Genomic DNA, 13260 nt, shown 5'->3' on the forward strand with positions numbered 1-13260 from the left:
CATGTGGTCTGAATGCAGAGTGCATTTGATTGGCCAGTTAAAACCAAAGGCGTAAACTCCGTAACTCCTTCAACCACTCTTTCATTCACCTGTTCAAATTGTTCTCGAGATGACAAAAAAATCAGCTGCCATTCACGTCAGTGGAAAAAAACTCAAACCGAATATCAGTATTACCGTGCTCTCAATATCTATCTTAAGGACAGTCAGTTGTAATAAACCCCTGCATCATATTGGCAAAATTTCACATGCAAAAAAGGTCTATTGTTTATTGTCAATAGTGTAGCGATGCATTGTCACTTTCAAAATGCGGTGAATCCATGTGACCAACTTAAACCAGTTACAAAATGAGCGTGGAGAAATCAGATCTTGTGAATTCCGATTGAAATGACTGGATTTCTCCTGCGAAAATTCATCAAACAACAGTAAATGCAACTGCACCTTTTACTTAAAGGGATAGTTCACCCAAAAATTCTCTCATCATTTACTTACCCTCATGTCATTCCAAACCTGTATGAGTTTTTTTCTTCTGTTGAGCACAAAAGAAGATATTTTGAAGAATGCTAGAAACCAAACAGTTGCTGGCAGCCATTGACTTCCATATTATGGGAAAAAAAAATACTATGGAAGTCAATGGCTGCCGTCAACTGTTTGGTTACCAACATTCTTCAAAATATCATCTTCTGTGCTCAGCAGAAGAAAGAAACTCATATAGGTGTGGTCACATTTAACATTGTTCGGACGATTTCTGTGGTCGAAATCCAGTAATCTCAATAGGAATTCACACGACCGTGAATTTCATGTGCGGGCAAATGATTTCCCAGATTTCGAGTTTTCACATGTTCCAGTTCAAGCTTCATGCATCTTTTCACTATTGACAAGACGCTGGTCTTTTTTCTCTGCAAAATTTCACAACTTTTTTAGCGACAAAAAAGCAAAAACAATAAGGGATCTCAATGAAATTTCATTACAATTTAACCCATTAGGGACAAAAAGAATTGCAAAAGTCCAAGAATTCAGACTTCAAGTTGGTAGTCTTTTGCAGTAGGAATAAGACGTTGAATGAAATGCAGGTATAGCTCAAAACCATCCACTCAGTCATGGTTTACTTATAGCTGAACATTAAACTGTGGCTGGAAAAGTATTTTAACATTAAAAAGGTTACCTCACCCAAAAATGAACATCCAAACCTGTATGGCTTTCTTTCTTCTGCTAAACACAAAATAAGATATTTTGAAGACTGTTTGGGTCCAAACAACATTGGAATCCATTGACTGTCACAGTATGGAGATCTTATGTGTTTCAAAGTCATACAAGTTTGGAACAACATTAGTGTGAGTAAATAACCAAAGGATTGTTGATACGAGCACATCGTGTAATGAATATTCACTAGTAATACTGACCGAACCATTGGCTGGTTGAATAAATGTCAATACTTTGGATAGATCACACGCTTTATCTTCCCGTCCGCTTTGTTTTTGTCCAGCCATTTCCCACAAATGAAGATCGTGGTCACAGCGTTGGCCGTGTTTGTAATCTCGATCCTGCTCAGGAGCCATCCGGGACTGAGTCCGGAGTTATCGTGTTCCACGTGCATGCGGAGCAGATCGCCCAGGTCCAGCAGTTCTAGAATAAACCGGTTTGTCTGGCCACGCTCAAACAGGTTCTGGAACTTCTTGGTAAGCTGCCTCTGACCGGAGTCGCCGTTGGAGCCGAAGATGGTGATGAAGACGTTGGCGTCAGTGCCTGCGCCCTTGTCGTCGCCCGTGATAACGATGAGCTCGTATTTTACAGGTACGAGGCTTTGGGCCTTGCTGGTGAAGCTCTCGATGAACTTGCTGCACTCGAAGGTCTGGAACTCATCCCGTTTTGAGGAAAGAGGGATGGCGGTGTCACAACGGAAAATATACCTGAGTGAAATAGGACAGATTATGGATTGTACAGAACATGCATTTACTAGCCTCAGTAGTCCAGATCCTGAGGTTTAAACCATTATTTAACACTGGTAGTTGCTGTTAGCCGTTGACTTCCATTGTATTTGTTTCTATACTATTGAAGACAATGGCTACCAGCGACTGTTTGGTTACCAACATTCTTCAAAATATCTTCTTTTGTGTTCAACAGAAGAAAGAAGTTCATACAGGTTTGGAAAAACTTGGTGAGTAAATGAAGCCAATTTTCATTTTGAGGTGAACTATCCCTTTAAAGTCAATGGTCACTCACTTATTGCCCAGCTCCTTCTCCGTGACAACAACCTCTTCCACAAACCAGGAGGCTTCAGCTTTAACTTTCTTGCCATCTTTAGGGATGTGTCCCAGACAGATGCTTGCGATGTCTCCCAGCTCCTTGGAGGAGAACTCAAAGCGGTCCGAAGCGCCTCTGAAATCACACATGTAGCAGCATAATGCATGTTAACCAATGAAAAATGAAAACCAGCAGAGAAACGAATGCACACCTACCGTAAAAAACGCTTCTTTTTAGTCAAGTTCTCCATCATAAACTCTTTGGAACGTCCTTTCTTCCCTTCTAGAACGATCCAGGCGTTTTCTTTGGTTTCAGCATCATCTGCATCTGCTGTCGTGACCAGGATCTCATATTCTGTATTAGACAAAACACATGGTGTTATATCAAATCTAATATCTAGAATTTCAAATTTACATAATTAAGTAAATAATACAAATAATTAAGATATTTAAATGTTTTTGCAAGCCTCTCGCGCCCACCAAGGCTGCATTTAATTGTTTAAAAACACAATAAAAATTGTTATATTGTGAAATATTATTACAATTTAAAATAACTTTTTGCTATTGTAATATATTTTAAAATGTAATTTATTCCTTTGATGGCAAAGCTGAATTTTCAGCAGCCGTTACTCCAGTGTCATTAATTAATAATTAAATAATCATTCTAATTAATAATGGTTTTTATTATTATAAATGTTCAAAACAGCTTCTTAATCTTACATTTATATAATATTTTTATCAATTGTATTATTTGTATGTATGTATACATATATATATATATATATATATATATACAAATATGCATACATACACGAATATGTACGTATGTCAACATTTACAATTAACTAATTCAACAATGAACTCATTTAAATTAAATTTTCAATACATGTTCCTGATCTTTTAGTGTTTGATTCATTTGTGCATGTTATTCCAAAGAAATAATGTCCATTAAATAATGTAATTTCCTTCAACCACCTGTCATCCAGAGACACTTCTCCATGCATTCAGTTTGTGTTTAATATTCGGTTTCACTTGGAAATATGCCACATTATGGATGCAAAATGGGTTGCCAATGGGACAGTTAATCAATGACTAATTGTTATGAAGTCCAAAGGAATTCTGTGAAATTGAACTGTTTTTATTCATCTCCATTTGTGAGTGTGTATAAACGCATGTGTCTCACTGGTTTTTTCATCGAAATCCACTGCATCGTTGTTGGCACACGCCAGCTCTCTCATTATCTGTCCATCACCCTCGTTCTTGGCGAGCCAGCGATCACACTGGAAACGAAACTTCTTCTCCAAGATGTCATCGTGCACGTCCACATACTCCAGGTGCCAACCAGCAGCCAGACCTGTCAACACACACACACTTGTTTTGAGCATATAAACATACACAGTTTTTAGGTCATACACAGACCTACCCTGAGTTTAACTGGCTAATATGCTCATCACTAGTGTCGCTCTGAGCGCTCTGATTGGCTCACCTGAGTTGTCGTGCCAAATGCGCACTTTCGAGAGCTCGCCCAAGCTGAGGATGTCAGAGAAACGGAAAGTGTCCGTCTGTTTGCGCTCAAACTTGTTGGTGTTGTTGCTTTCTTTCAGAGTCAGCGTTCCAGTGTCACCGTTCTCACCAAAAATAATCATCCACAAGTTAGCATCGGTTCCAGCCGCTAAAAAGCAACCAATCATAGGTTACAATCTGCTGTATCTGTGACCACAAACGCAATCAATCGAAGAAGTGTTTTGAGGTAGTTATAGACAGTTACAAGGAAGCGCGCACCAGTTACATCGCTGGTCTTCACAGAAACGGTGTAGGTGGTAAGCTCCACCATTTCGTCGTCATTTATCTCGGCAGGCATCTCGCATAGGAGCGTTCGCTTGGGCCCGTATGAGCGAGACAGCCATTCCTCGTACGTAAATAATGCCACTTCATCCGTCTGCAGGTTATGCAGTTCAATCTACATACATACACACATTAATATGTTTAAAGGCTTGGGAGGTTACAGTATACGTATGTCACTTCCTCTTACAAACCTTATCCAGGAACCAGTCGGGTCTGCTTCCAGAACCATCTATACGCACTCTCATCTTTCTCAAAGGAGCGATATCCTCAATCTCCAGATTGAATGTGTCTTTCTGCCCTCGTTCAAACCTACACACATAAAACACACACAAATTAGATCGTTTTAGCATGTTTCTATGCATAATAATTTTTAAGAGACTGTGGTCGCATGTAACCAGGTTGGTTATAAAACCATAAAAAATGTTGTTACTTGAAACTTATTTTATTTCACCTATTTTCATTTAGATGTAATACTTGTACTGAGGTACTAAAATGACTAAAACAAAATTAATAAAAAAAATTATAAAAACTATAGACATTTAAAAAATGAATAAAAATAAACGCAACAAAATTACTAAAACTGACTAAAATTAAAGTGAAAACAAAAATATAAAAATAAAGTCGAATTCAAAATATTAACAAAAACTATAGTAGTACATCAATGTCTATAAAACAACACTGCAGGTAACCGATTTGCTAAGTTGCATTCTAATTTAATTTTTTTTCCCCTAAAATCTTACATTTTTCAACTCAAATCAATATTTTAAAAAATAAGCTACATGAAAACATTACATTTATCTTGCAATAATGAGCATCTTTGTGTATGTGTGTACCTGTCCTCTAATTTTGGCAGCAGCATTTCCTCTGACGTGCCGTAGACTCCAAACACAGTCATGTAGATCTGTGTGTCTGTACCTGCGTGCTGGACATCTCCTGTTATCACCGTCACCTCATAGATCACCTAGGAGAAAAACATCTTTCATGAAGTACACCTTCTGTAGTATATAGCAGCAAATCAGCATATTAGAATGATTTCTGAAGGATCATGTGACACTGAAGACTGGAGTAATGATGCTGAAAATGAAGTTTTGCATCACAGGAATAAATTACATCTTAAAATATTTTCAAATAGAAAATAGCTACTTTAAATTGTAATAATGTTTCACAATATTACTGTTTTTACTGTATTTTTGATCAAATAAATGCAGCCTTGGTGAGTAGAATAGATTTTTTTCAAAAAAAATCATACCAACCCTAAACTTTTGAACAGTAGTGTATACTTTAAAAAAATTATGATAGATAGATAGATAAAATAATGTTTAATAAAGTTCACCTAAAGAATAAACAAATCTATAAAAATCTTACATGAGCTATTCATATTTTTAAGGTAGAAGGAAATGAAATGGTGTACCTTCTGTGGGATATTAACAGTTTCTGCATCCTGCACATCTAGGAAGCGGGCGGTGAGTCCGTCTCCTCTGTCTTTGGCCAACCAGCATTTACATGGAAACAGGTAGCGCACTGCTTTAGTCGGCACCTCGACAGTCAACTCCTCCACTAACCAGCAGCTCTCTGGAGTCGCCCCATCATGACCCAACTACACACAACACAAACCAGCAATCTGACATCTTACCGTATCTATACATACTGTACATCAAGCTTATTAAATGAAAAACTACTGAATCTGTGAGTGCGCTTTCCCTTACTTCCACTTTCTTGATGTCGCCAACATCAGTTCCGAAACAGCTGAAGTAATCCAAGGATCCAGGCATGAATCCGGTTTTCCCATCCAAGTCGAGCCAGAGGTGTTCTGTCTTCTTGTTCTTCTTTCCTATGATGATGACATACACTCGGCTACTCGTCCCAGCATCCCGATCCAACCCCGTCGTCACCGAGAAGTGGTAGGGAATTACTACACACACACACACACACACAACATTTAATTTCTTCCCTCATATTAAATTCCACTAGAAAATAGTTTACTCATGCAAAAACGTTCACAATGCAAGGGTGTTGTGGGTGGTTGCCAGGGCTTTAAATTAAATTAAATTAAATTATTATTTAACCAAAAATTGTCAATTATAAATTGATATGTAAATAAATAACATTTAAAAATATATATATAATTTTGAAAAAAAAAAAAGTTAAAAGTTAATGTTAACAAATGAGACCTTATTGTAAAGTGTTAGCATATCATTTGTAATGAAAATATTCTAGTAAATAATATAAAAATCCAAAATAGAACAATTGATAGTCTCAGACCTTTGAAGCCCACTGTATGTTGTGGAGTGGGACTCTATATGCTTATACATACATGATCCTTCATCGTCTTCTTCTTTTTCTGAATGTCGCTTCTTGTTTTTCTTGTTCATGTTGCTGTCCAGATTTGTCACTTTTTTAATTGGACAGAAGGCGGTCTCTCGCTCTCCCTCATACCCCTACACACATATACACACAGTATATACATCTGGATGTGCTCTGGACTAGTCTGTAATGCTGTAACATTGTTAACGCATGCATGCACGGGTGCACGCATGCACACATGCAGGCAGACCTTAACATAGAACACCCTGTCGATCCGTTTGTCCTCCTTCTTTCTCGAAAGCCATCGTTCACACAAAAACAAAAACACTTCCTCCGTATCTTGGTCCACCACTTCCACCTGGTCCAGATACCAATCAGCACTCAGCATGCTGTTGTCATGGCGAACTCGGATCTTGAACACCTGGCCCAGATCCACAGCCTCCAGAGTGAATGTGTCCACCTGGCCAATCAGAAGCAATCATTGTCAGCAGCCAATCAGAGGGCAAGTACACAACTGTTGAAAAGTTTGGGGTCAGTAATACTTTTATTATTTGTGTGTCTCACCGATCCTCTCTCAAACTTGTTGCTGTTCTCAGACTTGCTGAGTTTACGCTCTCCAGTATCGCCCATGTCTCCGTAAAGAGTGATGAACACGTTGGCATCGGTTCCCGCTCCATACACGTCCCCGGTGGTCACCGCCACTGTATACGTGTGTACTGCAACACACACATATATGCAACAGTCTTCCTGTTGCTCAAATAGTAGAGCATTGTGCTTGCAACACCAAGGTCATGGGTTCGATTCCCAGGTAATTAATTAATTAAAAAATGTATAGTTTGAATGCAGTCATTTTGCATAAAACCAGTTCTGTCATGACAACTCTCGGAGGGATTGGCATGGTAATGTACATGACAATGTTAATGTATTTGGTCTTGGGAGCTGGGGAAGGTGGAGGGTTTCTGAAGCAAGCTGCAACTGCTACTGCCAGCACTAATCATATATTTGAATGTTGAGCAGCGAGCTCATTGGCTACCGATACAGGAGAGAACCAATCAGCTGTGCCATATGATGATGTCATTAGGTCAGATTGAGTTAAGACTGCGGCAGTCAGTTAGACTATCGGACTGCGCCATCTAGAGTTTCATGCCAGAACTCTGTATGTGTCTGCTGAATGCATAAATATAATACATCTAGGCGATTCTAAATAAAAAACTGTCCACACACTTACTCTCCAGCGCGTCGTCCACCTCTGTCTCGATGACTTTGAGGGTTCCGTCTCGTGAAAGTTTCTCCACGATGATGTCAGACGGCACCAGCTCTCGAATGGTCTCGCCGTCCTCCTCCGAGCGAGCTAACCATCCCTCACAAGGGAATATCGCCGTCTCAGAGCCCTGCATGTGCACACACATTTTTGAGTCTTGGCACATTGAATATTAGTCCTTTACATTTTATTAGAGGAAATTAGATGAATAATACTATGAAGTGTTTATTCAAAGGTTAAATGTGTAGTTTTTTCACTGTTATAATATTTTTTACTACACTTGCTCATAATGCAACCCTAAGTAGGTTGACATGAAAATTATGTTTAAGGTTAGACTTGTTATCGGACTCAACCAATGGCATGAGTTTAGGACTACATGTTTAGTAGTAAACTGACCAGCTTGGTCAGAAAATGGGATAGAGGAGGCTAGTTTTAAATTTCAGTAAAATAATCATCCAAAAATCATCCAATTCATGAAATAATCATCAGAAATACATCAAATATCAAAATCCATCGGACAGGCCGTGTCAAGGAATATATGTAATATACTGTACCAGTCAAAAGTTTAGGGTCGGTAATATTTATTTGAAAGAAATCGTTTATGCTCAACATGGCTGCATTTATTTGATCAAAAATACAGTAAAAATGGTTAAATATTATTACAATTTCAAAAAACTGTTTTCTATTTGAATATATTGTCAAATGTAATTTATTCCTGTGATCAAAGCTGAATTTTCAGCATTATTACTCCAGTCTTCAGTGTCACATGATCCTTCAGAAATCATTCTAATATGCTGATTTGCTGCTCAATAAATATTTCTTAGTATTAGCAATGCTGAAAACAGTTGTGCTGCTTCATATTTTTGTGGAAACTGTGATACATTTTTTTCTTGATTTTTTAATGAATTGAAAATTCAAAAGAACAGTATTTATAAGAAGTAGAAATCTTCTGTAACATAAATGTCGGTTACACTTTATTTTAAGGTGTTCTTGTTACAGTGTAATAATACATTTAAGTAATGAGTAAATTTAATTAACTACATGTACTTACTATATGGTCAGGGTTAGGATTAGGGTCTGGCTAAGGGTTACTTGCATGTAATTATGCATAATTAATGGTTATATTACAATAGTAAACACATGTAACGTGTAACAAGGACACCTTAAAATAAAGTGTTACCTAAATGTCTTTACTGTCACTTCTGATCAATTCAATGCATCCTTGCTGAGTAAAAGTACTTATTTCTTTAAAAAAATCTTACTGAACGGTACTGTAAATAAACAGTTTCTGCTGGTAACGGTGGATGTGCATGTTGATATCAGAGTTTCACGCTGGTGTGATGTGCTTGACGGAGCTACAGCAGAGGCAGTGTTTCACTCCTCTACTGTACACAGATAGCGCTGGAGTGGAGAGACAGGTCAGAGAAGATTAGTCACTGGAACTAATTATACAAACGGCAACAGAGAGCAGATGTGGGTCAATGAAATGGGTGTACGACAGACAGTGGAGAGGAAAAGAAGGTTTTCCACAGCCAGACGGGAACATTCTAGACTCAACCACGTTTCACGTTGCCAGAATTAAGACCCACTTGAGGCCTGTTCACACCAAGGACGATCACTATAAAGATAACAATGAAGATATAGTTCTAAAAATCGTTCTTAATATTAAAGAATAGCAGAGTCCACACCACAGCTATAACGATAAAGGCACAGAGAAACGATATCATTGGAATCACTTTCAGAATTATTTTTTCCAGCTGATGAACGATAAAAGCATTGACAGCCAATCAGAATCAATCCTGCTATAATGAGCTCCAGCATTTAAAGCGGCAGACGAGCGTGCGCTTAGAATAAACAGACAATATCGTCTGCTGGTGTGGACGCTCATATAGTTATCTTTATAGTTATCGTTCTTGGTGTGAATGGGCCTTTAGGCAGGAAAGGAACGTTTGATGTGAAAGGATCAGCCACGGCTTGCTGTTTTACATGACGTTTAAGAGGCTGAAATTGGCAGGATATGTTGTTTCTGGATCACTTGAAAGTTTTCCAAAAATGCTGTGGGCAAAGATTAGACAAACCAAACTGTATTTCAAGAAGTCTGTCCTGTACAGTAGATGCAGATTTGTGCACAAGCTGTTTAACTCTGTCAAACCAAACAGTTTGGTGAAGTATGGTAGGAAAATGAGCAATACCTTTCCTTTCCGAAGCAGCCTGCGAATTTCCACACGGTCTAAATGCCAGCCAGGATTCACCCCTCGATTATCGTGACCGATACGGATTTTCTCAATGATATCACCAATGTCCTCCAACTACAGAAGCCCAAAGTCAACATCAACACCATTGCTGTCAGTGTAAGCCATTTTTTAATTATTAATAGAAAAGCTCAAATGTTCAAATGAAGCTAGGACCAAGATGAATTTCTACTCGTTCAGGCTTTTTCAGGGTTATTATAGTTAACTAAAAATAAAACTGAAAGTAAAATTAAAATTAAAACTAGGAAAAAAAAAACATTTTCATTGCTTGAAATAAAATAAAATAAAACATAAAAAAATATTTCAACTAGTTGCCAAGGCAACATTTTAATTTAGTTTTACTTGATGTACTAAAGTAACTAAAACTGTAAGGTCTGTTGTTGGTCAAGCAACAAAACTTTACCAGCAAAACTCAGCACATAAAGCAGGACAAATAGCATTGCTTTTCAACCCCACTAGCTTTACATATATGTGACCCTGGACCACAAAACCAGTCATATGGGTAAATTTTTCGAAATTGAGATTTATACGTCATCTGAAAGTTGAATAAATAAGCTTTCCATTGATGTGTGGTTTGTTAGGATAGGGCAATATTTGGCCGAGATACAACTATTTGAAAATCTGGATTCTGAGTGTGCAAAAAAAATCTAAATAAGAAAATCACCTTTAAAGTTGTCCAAATTAAGTTCTTAGCAATGCATATTACTAATCAAAAATTAAGTTTTGATATATTTACGGTAGGAAATTTACAAAATATCTTCATGGTCTTTACTTAATATCCTAATGATTTTTGGCATAAAAGAAAAATCAATAATTTTGACCCCTACAATGTTTTTTTGGCTATTGCTACAAATATACCCCAGCGACTTAAGACTGGTTTTGTGCTCAAGGGTCACATATGTTGAGCAGCACAGAATTGATCTCCTCATTTACCTCTACGATGAACATGTCCTCCGCCCCTCGTTCAAAGTACATCCTCCTCTCTCTCTTATTAACGCAGAGAGATTTCTGAGACGTACACACTCCGTTCTGCCCGTACAGAATGATGAAGACGTCTGCGTCCGTTCCCGCAGCAAATATATCACTGGTGAAGATTTTAATCTCATAGGGAACAACTACAACACAAAAGAGCAAAGCACATGAATCACAAACAGCCTGTGTAGGTCTGTCTATGAGTGTTGTGACACAAATTTGCATCTTTCTGTATTTATGACACATAAAAATGCATGTCAAAGAAAAGTAAGATAAGATAAATAAGGCTTAGTATTAGTCTGTAATCATTATAATTAGCTACATAAACATGTATCATACAGGGTGTGTATAGTACTGTCTGCAGTTCATTAGGGTACAGGTCTCTGTCAATGGCACCATCGTCTTTTCCTTTATCCAGCCAGCGGCCACATGGAAACCGCAGCAGCTGACCCAGAGACGGAGCATCGATCTCTACCCAATCCAGAAACCAGCCTGGAGACACACCTGAGAAAACAGGACAACACACACACACAAACAAACACACAAAGAGACATGTGCAACATCCACATACACACATGTACACTGTAAGTAATTGTCTGTAGGACTTACACCAATGCTGCTTGTGCTGGGGATTCAGAAGAAAGCCAGTCAAATTAAATTATCACAAATTAAGTGACAGTTTAATGCAAAAAAGACAAAAATACAGACACATATTCCCATAGATATAAATAAATCTTAATTTTTATGCATGCACAAACCCTACTGAATTCATTATGCATGCACATCACTCAATTGAAACTGTTAATTTTTTAGTATTTTTTACAATACAAGTGAACAGTTTTTGAAAGAAGTCACCAAAGACTGCATTTATTTGATCAAAAGTACAGTACAAATTGTAATATTGTGAAATATTACAATTTAAAATAAATGTTTTCTATTTTAACATATTGTAAAATTTAATTTATTTCTGTGATCAACTCCAGGACCGAGTTTGAGCACCCCTGTTCTAGAGTGATGTCTAATGTGAATGTGTGTACCTGCGTTGTCGTGTCCGATGCGGATTCTCTTGAGTTTTCCGATGTCCACTGCCTCTATGGTGAACTCGTCAATCAGTCCCAACTCAAACTTGTTCCTATGGTTCTTAGACGCCTTTAGATTAATGATCCCTGACACACACAAACACACTTTTCAGTAGCTGCTGGGCTAATACTATTACTAGTACAGTCTGAATTGTTTTCATAGTTACCAGTGTCATCTTTGGTTCCGTAAAGAATTGCATAAACGTTTGCATCTGTCCCGGCGCTCTTCTTCTCCCCTGTTTTTACTCTCATTGTGAATGTGGTTGACATGGCTACACACAGACATAATCAATGTAATATCAATGCAATGAGCACATGCCATTAGGTTAAAGCAGAACGCTTGTGTAACATTCAAAACCTTTTTGCTCTAATCCGAGTTGAGCAGGCGAGGACTCCTCTTCTTCATCTTCATCTCTCTTCATGAAAGCCTCGTCTACGGGCACTAATTCACGGCCCAGCTGCCCGTCATCTTCATCAACCGCCAACCAGCGCTGACAGGGGAAAAAATACCTGAACAACACACGCAAATACAGTCAACAAAGTCCATGGGAAAGAGAAATCACTAATGAGATCGCTTTAATATGTCAGTTGTTTCTCTTTAGCCAGTAATTAGATTAGATTGGGCAAGTTTAGACTTAAGCATCAAATTAAATTAATAGAATAAATATTAACTGTAATTGAAGAAAATGTAAAAATATATATATTTCAGTCAAGGCAACATTTCTCATTTTCATTTAGTTTAAGTTTTAAGTATTAAAATAATTAAAACTCAACAGACTAAAACTTAATTAAAAATGACAAGAACACAAAATAAATTACTTAGATTTTTAAAAATATATTTCATATTTTTTGTTAAAGTTAATTCAAAATATTAACAAAAACTATAATAGTACATTAATGATACTAAAATAGCACTGCTCAGTAAACCTATGTCTCCTCTTGATCTCAAATCATGCTCAGATTTGCTAGATAATTTTTATACAAATATTTTTTTATAAATTTCAATGTATTCATTAATTTATACATTTTAAATAAATGTTTTATTTCCTTAAAACGTATTTATTTAAAATGAATATTTTAAGCAATTTCTGCAATCAAAAGACAGAGACCTCAAACATTTCGCATCTAGAATTTCCAATATTAAAGATCTGAACTGCTAACCACACTAACTATATAGCTATCAATTCTTACTTTACATCAACAATTTACTCATTTGCATCTATTTTTATTTCTTCTGAGTAGGGCTGTGCGATATTGAAAAAAAATGCGATATGCGATACCTTGTTAAAACATTCGATATTCGATAT

The 13260-nt window shown here is 37.2% G+C and overlaps 1 protein-coding gene across 1 annotated transcript in view; it reads right to left on the reverse strand.

Annotated features, from left to right (window-relative positions):
• Positions 1-1233: 1233 nt before the first annotated feature.
• The window catches only part of LOC107675695 (lipoxygenase homology domain-containing protein 1-like), a 31581-nt gene continuing 19554 nt past the window's right edge, over positions 1234-13260 (reverse strand). Inside the window, exons 24-42 of the mRNA XM_016470110.1 lie at positions 12312-12463; positions 12121-12225; positions 11912-12040; positions 11214-11378; positions 10836-11017; positions 9843-9959; positions 7618-7780; positions 6954-7105; positions 6640-6849; positions 6400-6523; positions 5792-5997; positions 4919-5046; positions 4277-4394; positions 4023-4200; positions 3727-3912; positions 3424-3594; positions 2457-2595; positions 2221-2376; positions 1234-1907 (exon numbers count right to left, since the gene is read on the reverse strand). Of these exons, the coding sequence (XP_016325596.1) occupies positions 1427-1907; positions 2221-2376; positions 2457-2595; positions 3424-3594; positions 3727-3912; positions 4023-4200; positions 4277-4394; positions 4919-5046; positions 5792-5997; positions 6400-6523; positions 6640-6849; positions 6954-7105; positions 7618-7780; positions 9843-9959; positions 10836-11017; positions 11214-11378; positions 11912-12040; positions 12121-12225; positions 12312-12463 (3262 nt within the window). The 3' untranslated portion in view covers positions 1234-1426. The remainder of the gene's footprint in view (positions 1908-2220; positions 2377-2456; positions 2596-3423; positions 3595-3726; positions 3913-4022; positions 4201-4276; positions 4395-4918; positions 5047-5791; positions 5998-6399; positions 6524-6639; positions 6850-6953; positions 7106-7617; positions 7781-9842; positions 9960-10835; positions 11018-11213; positions 11379-11911; positions 12041-12120; positions 12226-12311; positions 12464-13260) is intronic.

The sequence above is a fragment of the Sinocyclocheilus anshuiensis genome, unplaced genomic scaffold (genome assembly GCF_001515605.1).
Source record: "Sinocyclocheilus anshuiensis isolate Anshui unplaced genomic scaffold, SAMN03320099.WGS_v1.1 scaffold708, whole genome shotgun sequence".
Taxonomy (NCBI): domain Eukaryota; kingdom Metazoa; phylum Chordata; class Actinopteri; order Cypriniformes; family Cyprinidae; genus Sinocyclocheilus; species Sinocyclocheilus anshuiensis.